At 43.0% G+C, this 18911-nt stretch overlaps 1 protein-coding gene across 3 annotated transcripts in view; it reads left to right on the plus strand.

Moving 5' to 3' along the window:
• LOC147616280 (phototropin-2-like) overlaps window positions 1-18911 on the plus strand; it is a 111832-nt gene that overhangs the window by 49147 nt on the left and 43774 nt on the right. For all 3 annotated transcript variants that reach the window (XM_086777345.1, XM_086777346.1, XM_086777347.1), the window contains exon 7: window positions 13171-13277. In XM_086777345.1, the coding sequence (XP_086633471.1) occupies window positions 13171-13277 (107 nt within the window). The remainder of the gene's footprint in view (window positions 1-13170; window positions 13278-18911) is intronic.

Consider the following 18911-nt stretch of genomic DNA (forward strand, 5'->3'; position numbering starts at 1 on the left):
ACGATGTAGTGTCGCTATCGCAAGAGACTTGTACATAAAGAATCTCAATGCTTTAAGAAAATGGACCAAGAACAAGAAAGCATCATGCCCATGTTGTAGTCGAAGATAACCCAACATAAGAACAAGAAGAAAGTGAGCAAGAAATAGTAGCCACTGTAGCAATACATGGTCTTTCTATTGATGAGAAAGACTAGATTGGGCTTTATAATCACTTTGTGTGTGGGTCTCTGCCCGGGTTGTCCCCCAAAATTAGATGTAATATTCCAGCATGTGTTAGATTTCCATGTCTTTTTTCTCTAGGTGTGTATAAGGGCCTCGATCATAAGAAAGGTTCCGTTCTCTTGCCGTTTTCCAACCTCTTGCATGATTGCAAACTATTGCGTCTAGCAAGTTATGAGGATGGGGGGGCTTTTTGGTGAGGGGAAGCTCTTGGAGGTTGCAGCTATGGTGGAGCTTCTTTATTATGTCTTGTTAACCTATTGTCCGGGTGTTGGCACAAGTGTGCAGTGGGCATCTTTGTTGTTGCTCGAGGCCTTCTCCAGCACTACTCCCCATTTGCTTCGATGGGGGGGTTTGATGGGAATCGGAGCTTCATGTGTATGAAATAGCACTTTGTATGTGTGTGTGTGTGTGTGTGTGTGTGAACCACCTCTAGTGTGAGAGAGAGGCAGTGTGTTGATGATGTGAGCCATCGCCGACCTGTTCAGACCCTGCTTCAGGGTTCGCGACCCTGGACTGTGCAGCCCGCAACTCCTTGCTCCAGTTCGCTGCCCCCTGTTTGACCCTGATCTAGGGTTTGTGGCCTCGACTGCTCAGCCGGGACCTCTTGCTTGTACTCGTCACCTTGGTTTGGGGCTTCTGCCAACACATCATTGGCTAGGATTTCTGCAACACAGACCGTGACCTTCTCTTGATCAGCGCGACCCCTCTGTGTGTGTGTGGTGTGTGAGCCTTTTCCCTCTCTTGTGTGTGTGTGTGTGTGTGTGTGAGAGAGAGAGAGAGAGAGAGAGAGAGAGAGTCGTATTTCAATCATGGCTTCAGGTTTGGATTTTTGTACATATGCTCGAAAAGAAAGACTTGCAGATGCTAAGCGCCGCCTATTAGAGCCTGCATCACAAGATGATGAACTTACTATGGAAGCTCAGCACGTCTTTGACACCCTTAAGGATGACTTTCAGCAGTCACGACAAGAATGGGGCAAACCGGTTCCAGAGGTCACGTACAAATTGAAATTGCCGTCCCTCGTGAATCCTCTCAGGAAGTTGTCTCAAACCGCAGTTATAATTTTCTTTCCAGGAAGAATCCTAGCGGCCAGTGATGTCGCGCAGTGAATTAAGTCCATCCTTGGAGGATGCTTTGTAGAGGGAGTGTATTTTGCTTCCAGAGGCTTTTATGAGGTGCATTTATCAGATGCTTCGTGCAAGCAGAGGCTTCTTGAATTCTCTCCCCTGTTTTACGGGAAGCAGATGGTACATGCTATGCCCTAGTACCCAAACAAGGATTATCAAAGTCTCATACGACATCATTGTCCTGTATGGGTTGAGGTTGTTAACTTCCTGGACTATATGCGTGAAGAGTTGCCTGGCCTAGCTGCTTCTTTGGGACAAGTCATTTGTCCTCCATGCCCCATGGGAAACCGTAACAGGCTCTGCATTCTCTGGGACACTGATACACCTACCCCTCCTTCTATTGCAGTGGAAGTTGAGGGAGTGCAATTGGGAAAAAAGTATTTTGAATTGAAGTAAGGGTGTGTTTGCAGGAGCTTGTTTTGCCTGCCACAAGTTTGGGCATCTAGCCTCTGAATGCCCAATGGTTCTACATCAGCCCCCTCCCAATGCCTTGCCGCCCCAGACACGGGAAAAGAATGAGAATTTGCAAGCTAAGACAGCAAATAGAAATGGAGCAAAGAATGCCAAACCAATCAATCAGGTGCAGTCACTTGCTGGAAAAGGAAAAGATAAAGGAAAAGAGAAGATGAAGGAATCTGCGGGGATTGATCAGGATGGTTTTCAACAACCTAAGAAGGTGGTTATATTGAAGCAACGCCCCCTTCAATCTCGTCAATGGGATGCTTCTTCTCCCTTACCAGGACAGGCTTCTACTTCAGCTCCTGTCCTTCAAAATTGGGTGGGGGTTTTGAAGAAGGGCATCCCCATATGTGATTCAGAAGAAGGGGATAATGCTATGTCTTTCATGGGTCATGATGGAATGCAGCCCATGCAGGCAGAGGCTTTGCCTCTCTGATGTCTTGTTTTTTATATATGATACTTTGCTGTATATACCTCTTTCATGCCTCAAACACTTAAGTGCTTTACATAGAATGTACAGAGCCTCTGCAATGTCTCAAAGTGGGGGCTTTTATGGAATTATATACATAAAATGCAGCCAGATATTGTTTGTTTGCAAGAGCATAATCAACACTCCATGGTTGGTCATCATGTTTATTTTGGCGGTTATGATATATATTATGCTGGTACCACTACCTACTCAGGTGTATGCATACTGGTTAGACATGAGCTGGAGCCTCAGTTAGCCTTCAATGACAGCAGCGGCAGATGGATGGTCATACAATGTAATGTCAATGGTGATATTCTTGAGTTTGCATCAGTCTATGCTTCCCAGACCTCTGCCATGAGGGCTTCATTATGGGATTCTTTATGCAGATATCCATGGAGATCCAATGTATTCATCTGTGGAGATTTTAATAATTCCCCTCTGCCAAGAGATAACACCACTTCAAGATCTCATATGCTATCATTGGAAAGGCAGAAATGGGACAACATGCTTCTTTCTGTGCAGGCTGAAGATTTATGGGTGCTTCTCCAAGGGTCAGTGCCTGGATATACTTTTCATCATAATGCACTTACTACATACTGGGCAAGGCTTGACAGATGGTATTTGTTTTACCCTCAACAATTTGCAGATTTTAGCCCTCATCTCCTTATAGATTTCTCATTGGGCTTGTCAGATCATGCCCCATTGTGGATGAATTTGCAGCTTGGCATCCCTCTGGATGATTAGCCACCCCTCTCCAGTAGATTATTGCATGTTAATCAGGCTTATTTCCGACATCACTATTTCCAGCAAATGATCAAACTTGCAATTCATCCCTTGCCTTTGCATGCCCAGGAGGACATGAATTATGCGTGGAAAAGCTTTGTCTCTCGTATGCAGAATGTCATTAGGGAGTATGGCAACTGGCATATGACTAAATGGAGGAATGAGGTTAAATGGGCAAAAAGGACAGCACAACAATTGACTGAATTTTCTCAGTTAAGGCCTCTCTCTGATTCAGAAAAGGATTCCCTTTCATATGCTCAGTTTAAATTGACTGTTAATGATCAGAGGAAATTGCACAAATGGCAGATTAGGGCAAGAATGAAGCCCCTCATGGATAAGGGCTGCTCATCAAAAGCCTTTTTTCAGGGCTTGCATGCTACTCGAAAGAAAAACTCATGCCTAAGGGTAAGGAAGCTAGATGGCTCTTGGACGCACTCTTTCTCTGATCTCCAAGATGAATGCCAAAATTATTTGCAGAAATTATTCTCCGCTCCTAGTTCCCCATCAAATCAAATGACTGAGGCTAGGACTGAATTTCTCCAATATGTTTCTGGAATAGTGGAAATGGACGAAGCTCTTACCTTGGAGAGACCTTTTACTGACACAGAACTTGATAATGCATTGTTCCATCTCAGCAAATACAAGTCCCCTGGCTGGGATGGCCTTACGGTGGAATTTTATATTTCTTTTTGGGATGATTTCAATGTTGCCTGGCGAGAAAATCAGTTGCCGCACTCTTGGAAGCATGGCATAGTCAAACTTGTGTCCAAAAAACATCTGTGTGACCATATGTCAGATTGGAGGCCTATTACTTTGATGCCTGTAGTTTACAAACTCATTACCAAAATGATTGTGCATAGGCTTCACAGGATACTGGATGCGGGACTTCATCCTCATCAATATGGGTTTGTGCCGCGAAGACAAATCCATGACAATATATCCAATGCCTTGACTGCAACTGAATATTCTAAGTATTCGCATCAAGATGTGCTTATATTGCAAGTGGATATTGCTAAGGCATTTGACACTGTTCAATGGGATTTTATCTCTCAAATCATGACCAAGTTCCTTCTTTATGCCACTGAATTCTTCCCGGGAAGTTCAAATGCTTATGACCACTCTTTCATTGTATGGCTTGGCAGCGGGATTGCATGTCAATTTTGACAAATCTAAATTACTTCCCCTGAAACAATGTGACTGGCATTCTATTCTTTGGCCGGGTCAGGTGGTGCATTCCAAAGATGTAGTCAGGCATTTGGGATATCCCATAGGATGGCATATCACCAGGAAGCAACAGCTAAAATGGATCTTCCAAAGACTTCAACATAAACTGGAATATTGGAAGATTTCTACTTGGCCTCTTCATGTCAGGCTCAGAATAGTACAGTCCATTGTAATGTCCTATGTCCAGTTCTATTTGCCTTTGCTGCATTGGTCCTCCAGGGATATTTCAACCTTTATGTCTCAAGCTATGGAGATGTTATGGAGGACAAAAACTGCTGTGAAAGCATTGAGACTGATGAAGATGGAAATGGTGTGCTCTCCTAGGATGCATGGTGGACTTAATGTCCTCAATATAAGATATCATGTACTTGCAAGGAAGGCGACTATGCTGCATACTTTTTCCGCCAACAACAGCCATGGACTTGTATGCTAGCATCCATGTGTGTCAACATGAGGACTTGTGCTTATGGTCATTGGATTACTGATCATTGGGAGGTTGTCATTGGAAGATTTGTAGGGAAGATACCTGGCTGTCCTTTCTCTACTGCTCCGATACTTGACTGGAAACAAGTACTTTCTAAGGTCAAATGGGCTCCTGATAATTGCTCGGGGACAAACTCAATGAGGAAAGAAAGTATTCATTGGAGTGCCATCTTTGACATTCCACTCGCTTTACAGGAACCTGTTCGGGCATACAATCTCATGAAATTGGGAATTAGATACATACATGATGTGGTAGATGATCAGGGCTATGTCTTATCTTTTCCTCAGGCAACTGCTTCCTATGCATTGGGAATGCATCATAGGTCTATATGGAAGAAAATTGCTGATTTATTACATCCTGTTCCTCCTGTGGCTGACACAGACAGGCTTACGGATTGGCAATTGCAACCCTCTGCTACATGCACTCATCCTGTTCCTCTTCCCGCCTTAACCTCCATCAAAGCTTACAGGCTTCTTCAGCCTGCTCGAGGATTCAGCAACATGCTAATTCTCTGTGGCATATAAGGAAGCCTCTCTCATGGTTGCGGAAGAATCTCGGGATGTTATGAAAGTGTAAAATACCATTGAAACAAAGACTTTTTCTTTGGAGATGTATGACAGACACATTGTCAGTGGGGGTCACACTTGCTAAACGTCGCATTGCACCATCCACATGTTTAAGATGTCAGGCTCCTTCAGAGACTGTTCTTCATTTGCTTTGGCACTGCCCGTGTTCTAGGATCCTCCTCAGGAGAATTTCAGATTATCTTCGGCTCCGTTTACCGAGTCACAGATTTGGGAAACATTTCTGGCTCTTTGGCAGATTTATGAGGTCTTTCTCTCAATACTCACTATTTCTCTCTTGGGTGAGATATTGGGCTCTTTGGACAATCTGGAGTGAGCATAATTTGGCATACTTGGGTCGGCAGATTCACAAGTCATATGAATCTTTCCGAGCCTCATTGCGGCAATCCTTATATGATGCCTGCCATGAGGGTGATATGGATGCTTCTTGCATAGAGCTTTTCTTTTTATGTTTCTGATCTTTGGGATACTCTCCATTTTGGAGACCTCCCATCATGTAAATTTATGAGCATATAAATATACTGCACTGGATATTACCAAAAAAAAAAGTGTGTGAACCACCTCTATGTTAGAGGAGTGAGAGCAATGGAAACCTTCACATGCACGCACATACACATTCGTACAGTAAACCAAGTGAGAGAGAAATGCCGGTGGAAGATATCACGTCAAAGATAGAATCTCATAGCAACAAAGTAAAAGGGTCTTCCTACATCTAAGAACCAAGGGGTCCAAGTATAATGTGCCATGTGTCACCATAAAGCATACAAGAATAGTTGCAAGCATTCTTTGCATTCGCATAGGAGTATGCTAGGTATGCTAAAGAATGCTTCAAACCTTGCATAGTTGCAATGAAACACGTTTCATTCAGTTTGAATGAAACGAATTTTAATTCCTGTCCACCTGGGAATTGTACGAAATAAGCGATTTTAACCCAGATTCTTTAGTTTTAACTTGAAAACATGTTTTAATGTGTAAATGATGCATGCTTAATATTGTTTTGCAGGAAGGCAACATATTTTTTACATTTTATAAACTTATATACAAAGTTTGGGACCTGTAACCCCCTTGTTTTGTATGAAACGTTTATGAAACGTCTGGGATTTGAAAGAAACGTTTATGAAACGCGTTTCATGAAACGCTTGGCAAGGTTGCATTCGTGAACTTATTATGTATGCATAAAATCATGAAACTTATGCCCAAATTACTAATTATGGGAGAACAAAAGAGAACACAAACTAAGATTTAAAGTTAGAACTTACAAACTGAAAATAAAAATGAGGGTTGAGACAACACCTTTAAATCTCAATTTTTTACACGATGTCCTTACAAGAATCCGAATTTTGGCTAGACGCCCGTTTTCAAACATTGGGAAGAAGTGAAGAATGCAAGCCTGTGCAATCGCGAGTTTGTTGCATTCTTTGCAAACGTTTGCATACCCTTGCAAAACGAGATGTTTGCAACTATGCATACAAGTGACTCTAAGGTATAGAAACCCCAAATAAACTATGTGCCTAAAAGGGCTGTGCTGTACGGCCAGTTCTGTACGACTGGGGCAGAAGAGAGAGAAAGCGGTTGTATACTGTACGGACTATTTTGTAGAGCTAGCCCCAACAGAAAGTGAAAGAGAGAATGGCAGCTATTGCCTGTGGACGGCCGTACGGCTAGCGCACAGAAGAAAAAGGGAACAATCCGGTTGCTTCTATAAGCTCAATATGAAAACTGTTGGTCGGTGTAGTCCCCACTTTTGATCTTTTCTCTTTCTAATTGTTTCAAGGAAGCCTCTTGCTTCCGAGAAAGCCTATGTTCTGATACCAATGAAACCGAAACTGGAAACTTGGGGCAATAGATAGACACGTACCAGATACAAACTTTGAAACACAACGGAAGAACCACAAACAATATAAAAACGCAGCACTGAGCTGGAACGGCTGGCCTCCCCTAGGAACTTCTTTATTCTAGGAAGAAGCTTTTACAACAAACCAAGGTGTGGGTGCAAACTTGCACCAGATTCTCCAAAAAGTGTCAGCAAAACTCTTGCTCCAGATACAAAAGGCAAAACAGCCCTAAAAACTTGGCAAAATTGTTCCAAAAAATAGTCCCAAATCTTACCTGTTGCACGGCCGGAATTGATAGGAGAAAACACGAGCATTCGTCACAAACAGCCGCGATAATCAGCCTTCAAACACCAACTGCTGCACGGCCAGGTTTGGAAGAGAATAACGAGGGCTGTGCTGTACGGCTAGTTCTGTACGACCAAGGTAGAAGAGAGAGAGAAAGTGGCTATGTACTTTACGGCTTGTTTTGTACAACTAGCTCTAGGGTATCCCCCATAGAAACTGAAAGAGAGAACAACAGCTATTCCCTGTGTGTGGCCAATGCACAAAAGGAAAAGAGAACAATCTGGCTGCCTGCTGTGTACGGCCAGAGCATAGGGGAGAGAGAAGGTGTTGTACGGTGAGTGCTGAGAGGAGATGGAGAGTAGCTGTAGATGGCCAGCTGATGCATGCGCTTGATGATCCCACAAGAAGCCCTTCGCCCTTTTTTTAAAAAGTAGACCAGCTGCCCTTTTTGGCTTGTGCTTTTCCTTTGTGCCGAAAGTAGCTGGGTTGGCCAATTTTATGCTTTTCCCAGCTTGTAGCCCAAGTTTTCACTAGGCGCCTCTTTTGTCCATCTGCTCATGCCAAATAATAATATGTTCAGCCCTTCATTAATGATGTTTGAAAACACTGACTTATAACCATTATTAGTCACTTTGATGAATAAAATCCCATGCTGCTCATGCTTTGTAGCCATCTTTCAAGCCAAACTTTGCCAGTAGATGCTTCAGCTTTCTTTTGTGGAAAATCCCCGTTTTCACCTTGGCTTTGCTCAATGTGTGAAACATTGGTCAAGACTGGTGAAGGGACCAAATGGTGACATCCCCTCGTGCTATAAGACAATTTTCCACAATTGTATAAGCATGATACCACTGGAATACTCTTATAAGCATGTGAGGCTCCATAAGCCATACATGTACTGTCATGTCAGGCTCGATATGGCACATATGTATTGTCATGTTGGGCTATTTATGCCATACATGTATTTTGATGTTCTAGGACCCAAAATCCTTCCATAGGGAAAGAGTGCTTTGATACCGATGAAAGCGAGTTTTCACTTTGAAACACAATGGAAGAACTACCGGTCCCTCGTAGGAACTTCTTCATTCAAGGAAGAAGCTTTTACAACAAACCAAGGTGCGGGTGCAAACTTGCACCGGATTCTCCACAACTCTTGAGCAACTTTCCACCAAAGCACACACAAGGCTCGGGCCAAGCTTTCCTTACAAAAGCCAAGCTAAGTCGGTGCACCAAACCTTGGCTCTGTTCAATATGTGAAATATTGATCAAGAGTGATGAAGAGACCAAATGGTGACACTCTGTTCTTACCTTGGCACTGTTCTGTGTGTGAATCACTTAACAACACTGGTGAAGAGACCAAATGGTGACATCCCCTCCGTTTGTAACTGAATAAGCTTGATACCACAGGAATACTCTTCAAGTGTTGCAGATGTAGTTCCACTCAGTAGTATTTCATAATTCGTGGCATTAAAGCCATAAATCCCGATCCACGATCCGAAGTCTGATACGAGCACAAGAGCCAACCGTATCGAGAAACAAACTTTGGCCATATTCAGAGTCCACAACTCTGATAATAACAAGACAGAGGCACAAGAGCCAACTGTGTCCCAAATATTGATAAATCCATGAGTAGCTTAAAGTACCTGCAGAATGAAAATAAGTAGAATACATAGCCAGAAAAACATCTTGCCATGCCATTGGACTCCATAAGAGTACCACTCCTATGATCCATACGCATACCCAAGCCAAACATGCTTCACATGTCAAAATGGTTGACCAAGGCAACAACCCTTCCATGAAATTATAAATGGTCGCTAGAGTTTCCCCTTGTTGAGTTGTAACAATTAGGTAAAATGTTTAGGGATCCAGATTCCTTCCAGAACCTTCCTGAAACATAAATACAAAGTGAACACCACAATAGTTAGGCCTGGGAAAACACACCATGTGAGGCTCCATATGCCATACATGCACTGTCATGTCAAACCTTATAGGCCACACATGTACTGCCATATTAGGCTGCATATTTCACACATGTACAGTAGAAAAACACACCATGTCAAGCTCCATAGGCCACACTTGTATTGTTATGTCAGGCTACTTATGCCATACATATATTGTCATGTCAGGCTCCCTAGGCCACACATGTATTGTGATGTTAGGCTCCATACGCCATACTTGTATTGTCATGTTAGGCTCCCTAAGCCACACATGTACAATATGAATAGAAGCAATGAGGGTTTTTGTGACATTTGAAATACCCACTAGAAAGAGTTCGTCGATTCATGAGATATCCATAAATTCCAAAAATCAATTGCATCCCATAGAACAGGGAGCACCAAACATACTCCATCCCAGTATAGAGAGCCATAGAATTGTATATAAAGCCCAAGAATCACCGAGCCAACGATAACCATATAGATGCGCCAAACCATCATATATGTATAAATCCTCGAGCAAAGATATGCCAAAAATACAGTCCATAGTCCTTCATTATATCCATATGAAAAACCATGTAAACCAGGCTTTTCAACCATTAATATTGTGTACCTAAAATAGTTTAAGTCAACACACAATTCTCCTTGTACAGGCATACAAGGGTTAAGTGTCCAAAAACGCTTAGAATAAAGTGCAAAAAAGTATCAACTTTGCAAAACTCAAATTATAATTAGCTTTTCTTGCCAGATTCATCATGAAGCCAAAAGAAACTATCTCCTCAGCATACACATAAGATATCTTGAGATATAGCTCTATATAACTTGCATGTAAGCTTGATTTATAATTCATAATATCCATATGGAGAGAGTGTTGAACATGGGCATATAAAGCCAACTCCATATGTTGGGGATAAATTCTATGGATCCATAAATCCTTAGACCAAGCTGTCTAGTGCTCATATTCTTGACACATGACTACTTCCATAAGCTCAATAGCAAAACTATTGGTCAGTGTAGTTCCCGCTTCTGATCTTTTCTCTTTCTCATTTTTGGAAGGAATCCTCTTATTTCCGAAAAAGCCTATGCTTTGATACCAATGAAACCAATCCGGGAAACTCGGGGCAATAGACAAACATTTCAGTACCAGATACAAACTTTGAAACGCAGTAGAAGAACCACAAACAATCTAAAACACAGCACTGAGCTGAGCTGGAACAGCGGGCCCCTTGTAGGAACTTCTTTATTCAAGGAAGAAGCTTTTACAACAAACCAAGATGCAGGTGCAAGGTTGCACCGGATTCTCTTGCCCCAGATACAAAAGGCAAAACAACCCTAAATCTGTTCCAAAAAATAGTTCCAAATCTTGCATGTTGCGTGGCCACTACTGATAGGGAGAAAACACAAGCAACTGTCACAAACAGCCCCGATAGTCAGCCTTGAAACACAATTTGTTGTATGGCCAGGTTTGTAAGAGAATAAAGAGGGCTGTGCTGTACGGCCAGTTCTGTACAACCAGGGCAGAAGACAGAGAGAAAGTGGCTGTATACTGTACGGCCTGTTTTGTACAGCCAGCTCTAGGGCAGCCCCCCGCAGAAACTGAAAGAGAGAATAACAGCTATTACCTGTGTACGTCCGGCGCACAAAAGAAAAAGAGAACAATACAGCTGCTGCTGTGTATGGCCAGAGCACAGGGGAGAGGGAAGGTGCTGAGAGGCCAGTGCGAAGAGGAGATGGAGAGTAGCTGTAGACGGCCAGCTGATGCATGCGCCTAATGATCCCAAGAGAAGCCCCTTCCAGCTTTTTACAAAGTCAACCAGCTGCCCTTTTTGGCTTGTGCTTTTCCTTTCTGCCAAAAGTAGCTGGGTTGGCCACTTTTATGCTTTTCCTAGCTTCTAGCCCAAGTTTTCACTAGGCGCCTCCTCTTGTCCACCTGTTCATGCCCAAAATAATAATATGTCCAGCCCTTCATTAATGCTGTGTGAAAACACTGACTGATAAGCATTATAAGTCACTTTGATGAATAGAATCCCTTGCTGTTCATGCTTTGTAGCCATCTTTCAAGCCAAACTTTGCAAGTAAATGCTTCAGATTTCTTTTGTGCTATTCTCACCTTGGCTCTGCCCAGTATGTGAAACACACTGGTCAAGATTGGTGAAGGGACCAAATGGTGACAAATTCTTCCAAGGCTGCTACTGTGGTGAATATTGAATGTGAATGGTGTGCTGTGCACACACCCTGCCCTCTCCTTGTTCCTCTTCCCCCCGCAGTTTCCCACTTGTTACCGACCTATCTTGGTTGAGATCAGATTCCTAGTTACCATTTGTTTCCATTTTCAGCCAAATACTCAGCACCATTGTGTAGTACAATGGAACCGCCTGCTGCAAGAGATGCTGAGTAGGTTTCAATCCTGCTGTAGCCATTGACAAGGAGTTACAGGTGGTCGTGGAAAGGGTTAGCTACTTGGGAAATCCTGAAACAAGGCAATGTATGTTGAAAAGAGCAGGTCCACTTTTTACTAAGCCCAATGAGAGTGGCCTCAGTCATGGAGTGTGGAAAGGCTTGTCATGCCAGAGAAGGTTAAGGGGTGGACAAAAGACTGGATGTCATCGTAACTGATGAGGTGACACTTAAGGAAGTGAAACGGGGGAAGCAGGGGGGTGGTGGGGGTGTGTGTGAGCGGAAGAAAGGAGAAAGAAGTAGAAAAGGAAAATTGGGGGAAAGCAGAGGGTGTGTGTTGTGTGTGGAAGAGCGGAGAAAGAAGTAGAAAAGGAAAATCTTGAGGAGAGAAGAAAGGAGGGAAAGGGCCAGAAATAGAAGAAAGGCGAGCGGGAACAAAGGAGAATAGCTATCAAGACTTGGCATTGGGAAGGTTCCAACCCTGCTCTCACATTTTTTCCTAGAGGAGCAGTTGCCAACCCTGTTGAGACATTTGCATTCCATCTATAACATTGGAAAGCGTTGGCTGGCAAGTTGGGAAATCCAATTGATGAAAAAGAGATTGTGTGTGCCGCTATTGAGGCCACCTCTGCCACTGCCATTGTGGTGTGCCTTCCTCCCATCAACGTGATCCTACTCATGCCTATGTGTTATCTATGGAGTGCAACCGGCTCTATTGTGTCAAAATTTCCATTGTCCGTTTCCAAAACGTTTTGGGGGTTTCTGTTTTCATTGCTTGCAACATTTGATGTTTTGACAACTATGCAAAGGAGAAAAGGGCGGGAGAGGAAAAACAGGAAAGTGGTTGGGCAAGTACCACAGGCTGCACAGGAGGGCTGAGTGCAGAGGGCTGGTGGCAGGCAGCTCTAGGTCTTGCCAACAGGACAGGCTGGGGGTGCTAGCCCACTAGTGGTTGGGGGCAGTTGAGTGGTGCACAGACTGGGTGTGGGGTATGGACTTAAAATAAGGGGTCAGCAGGGGCTCCAGCTCTGCTTGATCAAGTACTGTCTTGAGAAAGTCTTCAACACTTTATATGGGGTAAGGAGTAAATGTTAGTAGTGTGCTGTGTGTCCCCCCCAAGAACTTATGCACATGCATGCATATGTGTGTCTTTTACTTTTTTGGTGTTGTCTTGACATCCAGTTTACCCATGGATCACATGTAACAGCGTTTTGGTCAATGAACTCTTATGTCTAGTTTGGTTTTAAATTGATTTACAGTGGTGAAGTGAGCTACTCAATTATTTTTTGAGGCTTTGATGCCCTATTTGTGGACTCAGGAAAATGGAATTTGTTTTAGTGAGAATCCTTTGACTTAAATGTTCATGGCAGATTTCTTCAAGGACAAGACACAGACCAAGCTACAGTTGGGAAAATTCGAGATGCAATAAGGGAGCAAAGAGAAATTACAGTACAGCTGCTTAACTACACTAAAACTGGTATGGTTTCTTCTTTGATTCCGTGTGCATGGTTTTGTGGCTTGCCCATGCCTGCATGCACCTGTGCATATATGCTTTTGAAAGCAGCTTTTTGTGTATCCATGCAAATGCAGATCTGTGTGCCTTTTGTTGAAAAGAGAAAGCAGCTTGGTTTTATTTTCAAAGCAAATACAGATCTTTGTGTGTATATCAACCAATAGAAGGTAGCTTTTTTTTTGCCACCAGGAGGAAATCAAAGGCTGTGAACTCTATTTGATCAATGGGTTGAACCACTATCTATCAAGACTAATCCCATAACAACTTAAATATTTGTACAGCACCTGAACATGTTTTTATTGATTGGACGAGGAGCTTTCAGGCATGGAAAAGCAGGGTTTCTTCTAGAGGCTTTCTGAATGCCGTGTACCATTCTTTTTTTTTCATCATAGTAATCTTTATCACAATCATTTGTAAATACTTGGGTAGGCTAAGGTGAAAGCACACGAGACTTGCAAGACTTTTGACAAGAACTCTTGTTATGATTGGAGCAAAATTGTCAGTCGGCCTATATAGGTCTAGGGCCCATACTTGTACTGCTGAAAATGCAAGAAGAAAATAGTTATAGTTTCTTGAAGCCCTTAACACAAATTTTGGTCGTCAAAGCTGTTAGGTTGAACTTTCAGGTAGCCTTTTTGAAAGAACACAAATTAAAAGAACCTCATGCCTCTCTAGAATCAAAGATTATGTTACCATTAAGGCTAGGAATACAATTCCAACTTATGTTTGTGAGAAGTACATAGGGCCCACACAACTACGCTTTATATTGCTGCAAAAGACCCTTTGCACCTTGCAAATGGAGTATTATCTATCTTCTCAATGTGCGTGATCGACTGTGTTGACAAGCGTTGGCTGTCTTTGAAATGGTATTGGCATAGAGTGGAAGATTCAACCTCACTATTTTGAATTGTACCCATGCATGAAGCAGACATCAATGCTAAAAGTTTCTCCAGTCCGCAAGAGACATGTGGCATGCAACTGTTATGATCATGTAACATGCACGAAGGCCTTCTTTATACCTTTTCTTTTAGGGAGCTTAAGCAAGATACTTTTATCTTTGTACACAAGAGATAGAGCTATAGAGATAAAGAGTGGACACCAGTTTGTCCCAACTACCCACTTCAGACCCCCCTCCCACAAGCAGGAATATTTGCTTTATTACTTTGGAAAACTTTACAATGCAAAATTTACCAAGAAATTTACTTGGCGACAATTGAATGTGGAATGTCAAATGCAAGCAGTAGGTAGACCAAACATTAGCTGAACCATCAAGTGGTATGGAGACAACTTAGAAGCCAATATGCACACCCAGATCTGTTAAGGGGAAATGTGAATCTGAAGGTTGAATGCTGAAGATGACTTCTTTTGCTGAGGGATGCTTATATATGCAACCCAATTGCAAGTCGGTTTTATCTCATGCTGTCGACTTGTTTTAGATCCCCACGACATGCTGAAAACGGGCATTCCTGCGCTTCACACGTGTGGCTGTGGGGTTTTATCTGCTGGCCAACATGCCTTTGGGCTTGCCGACTACGCTATGGGCTGGCAGCCTAAAGGCTGGCCACTATGTCAATGCTCAATGCTGGTTCCTTTTGCTATATGGATCTATCCTAAGGTGACCTACATGCTTTATTCTCCTAGTGGGTTAAGTGACACATTTTGACACCTAAGGCTTGATATGTGACCTATGTAGCCCATGCCTAACATGTCCTTGGACTAGGGCTCACATTGGGGTCACGGCTTTAGGCAAAAAAATCCTAAAAAGGCTCTACTGATGTACAAATGTTACCAATGTTACAAATGTAGCACCAATAATAAGCCAGTGTGTCACATAGCCAGCTCAATGCATGGATGCATGTTACATTCCCTTGTGTTTAGCTTGACCTCACTTGCATGGATTCCAAGTAGTGTAAAACTGTCTGAGTCTTCGAACGAAACCATGCTTCCACTTGTGGAGGAGAATCTGCTCGGGCTCGACTACTTCAGGTTGTTGCTCATCTAGAACCCTGTGCAAAGATGGTCCAACGTAAGCCTTCAACCATGAGACGTGGAACTAGAAATGTGAAATGAACTTGGGATCTCTGTGTGATGTGATTGTCGGCGGTAAACCACAAACGAGGTAGCGAAGTCAGATAAAGAGGAGCAATAACTTTTGCTGTGGCCGTTTGCTTGCAAGGAATGAGCATGCAAATCTTACTGAACAAATTAATACTGTGTATTTCTAGATTCAATAGTTGTTGGAAGAGTGCGTTCAAGTCCATGCTTGTAAGGGACTCCTCTCAAAGGATCACCTAATACACGCACATAAAGAAGATTAGTACAAACAAACAAGGGTGCATACAAGGTCACCACGCAATCGTAGTTCACGTCTACAAACCACCGGTGCCACACTTGAAGCATGCTAGGTTGCTTCAACTTTTACCTATTGTGAAGGGGCCTTTTCAGGATATCACCTGAGCCAGGGGCTAGGGTTCCACTCCCATAGGTCCTTTCTAGTAAGACCTAGCATTCCATACCACGAGTATTTACCCATAGAGGCCCTCAACAAGACTACCCGTGATCCGCATGTCTATGGCACGAGTAAGCCTCTTGGTCCAAGTCCATACCACATTGAATCAATAATAACCCAAGGCTCACTTACATAGTGCTTATTGCTGTTGTAAATGACAATCTAGTCATAATTAGCCAATACCCTTGGATTTATTAAATTTGAACCTTAGCCACTTGAATCTACCTGCTTTTTCCAATTCCAAGTCTCCGCAAACCCTGCTCGATTCGTCTAGGACCAGGAGGTCTTGGTTTGAAAACCCCACATGGTGCTTCCTCGGTGGCATCGCCTATGGGCGGATAAAAAAAGTGCCTATGGGCGGTGAGAAATTGGTAACTACGGGAGGATCTTGGGCCTACACTCTTGCCTCAAACCAAATAGTAAATCAGAATGAACCTTTGCCACTACCCAAATGTTGTCCCAAAATTTTAATACCTCGCTTTTGGGAAAACAAGTCTGTTCCGATATAGTCTCCTAGCCCCTTTGCCTTAACCATAACTTGGGCTAGATGGTCATGCACTAGGAGGGGTGTTAGGTTCTACTATCGATACTTCTGGTGGCCTGGAATTAAGAGCACCACGTGCAGAACCATAGGGACGCATTACACCAAAGTGAGGTCAATGTAGTATCTTAAAGTGGGTGAGAAGGCTGTCCATCAGGGAGAGCACATTTGCATTTTCATGTATTCTTCTTTCATTATGAGCATTACATACATATTCCCAACTTACATCTGTTTTCAAACAAAATGTTTGCATCCATACATTGCTCATAGTTTTTTTTTTTTCAAAAAGTAAAGTCAATGTAGAATGCAATGATGATCCCGATTCCCATTAATGAAGCTCTACTCAATAGAGCTTGTCCCAATTGTTGATTCCGCTGAAGTTGATTTTTGTATAAAAGCACAAGGAGAGAAGTTGTGGGTTTCTATTCGAGTAACTACCCTTATAACTCTTTCTAATAGGGTTCTGTTTTACCAATCAAAAATAACCTTTAGGGTTTGAGAAATAGCCAAAAAAATGTGCGTTCATCTCTCTCTCTCTCTCTCTCTCTCTCATGTAGCTAGATCAGATTTTATAGTTCTAGATTTTTTAAATCTTTCTTTATTACTATTTTGTACCTTGGATGATGTACCTCATGGATATGATGTAACCTTTTGGTCTCATAGGTCTTTTTGGCCTTTTGAAGAGGTTATTACAACTCTCTCTCTCTCTCTCTCTCTCTCGGACGAACGTTGCCTAGGGCTCTTCTTGCTTGAGCTCGGCAGACTTAGGGACTATTTCTTGAGAGAGCTTCGGCCTAGCCTCCCCAGCCAACCGTCACCAGTTTCTTCCGGATCCCCAGCCAACCGTCACCCTAGAGGTGGAGGACACCCATATAGTCGATCCTGTGGACCCACCTCGGGCTGCTTTGGACCCACCTCGCCCAAGAGGAGCTACCTTGGACTAGGCCTTCGCATTCCAGTGTGGCCAATGCCCCTGACCCCCAGACATCGGCCACAATCTCCTCCTCAGCTCAAGATCCAAGACATGATCCAACGCCATCGAGCTACCTTTCCATGTGATGTAGGTGAGGGAGACCTCTCAGCCATACTTATTAGCTCCATGGTTGATATTTTGGAGAGTGGTATTCCATCTATTGGGGGCTGATGCTTCTCTCACGTTCCAGGTTCCTGGTATTCCATGATGAGTTGTCATGGACAGTTTTGCATCATCCCAGTCTGATAGCTATGTTTTGTTTCTATTTTATTTTCCATTCCATGATAGGATATGCCATGGACATTATTGTATCACTTTGGTTACATAGGCCCTTTGGGTCTTTAGTAGACGCTTAATCTCTCTCTCTCTCTCTCTCTCTCGCCAAAGAGATGTATCGCTAGAGGTTGGTATTGCTGCATTGTACAATGTTCAGGAGAAGGATGACATTTATTTGTATACATGAGCTCACATAGATGTTTATTTTATCTTGTTCGTGGCATCTAGACATTCATAGGTTATAAGTAGTCATTCTTTGTCTTATAGATGCTTTGGGTCTTTCGTAGATCTTTAGTACAATCTTTCTTTCTTTCTCTCTTTCATTTTGACCGTTGACTTCTATTACTTGTTGCTTGGAAGGTGAAGAGGCTATGTTGTAGGAGATGAAGCAATGCTAAGGAGAGATGGAGTGGTGTTGGAGCCATAGTTTTTTCTCATACGTGTATGTTTGACCATGCAAACGTGTGCGAACATATGCATATGTTCACGTATGTGATGTCATAACATACTCCACCTCAAAAAATGGGCAGCTAAAGTTTTGTCTCTTAATCTTACTAAGCTTGAGTTTTGTCTCTACCCGCTAGTCACTAAATAGTGCAATATATGTCTTAATCATTGATAAAGTTCTAAGTTCTGACCTCTATCTCTCATGTTTTTATATGTCTCCTTGAAAAATGACTTAGAGAATTAGGGTGATGTATGTTTCAGGCCAGGGGAACACACCATACTTCAACCTTACTCTCATACCCATTTGCATATGCTGTATGAAATAACTATGGTTGGAGCAACTGTCGAACAGCCTGTTGGCCGAGTTTGTTGCTGTTTGCAAAGAGTGGGGGTTGTGGATGATGCCGAGGACTGATTGTGTGGTGAATTCGACCTGCTGCAAGAAGGGAACCAAGTGAAGGCCACTTCCAGCTTTTGGCCGAGAAATGCTAGTAGGGTGAGGCTATCCATCCATGGCATGATATACTATGAGTTGTCTTTAGAGGACTGGGGCCCAAATTCAGGGGACAAGCTCACCTCTTGCTGTGTGGTGAAGAGTGTCTCTCTCACATGATGAAGAAGGTGGATCTCATGTTGTACTGGCCGTATCATCACACGCCCATCTTTCTCATTGGTGTAGAGCTAGCATGAGGATTTTGTGTGATGACATGGTTTCCGTATTTGCGTCTACTGGTGGTGGGAACTTGAGGTGATGATGGCAAAGGGAACTTGCTGTTCATCGTGCTTTGGCTCCCTTTGGTTTTGAAGGATAGGTAGGTCGGAGCTTGGCCAAGAAAGGTGGCTGTGGGTATG

This window comes from Cibotium barometz, chromosome 38 (genome assembly GCF_041138505.1).
Source record: "Cibotium barometz isolate CiBa-2024 chromosome 38, ASM4113850v1, whole genome shotgun sequence".
NCBI lineage: Eukaryota > Viridiplantae > Streptophyta > Polypodiopsida > Cyatheales > Cibotiaceae > Cibotium > Cibotium barometz.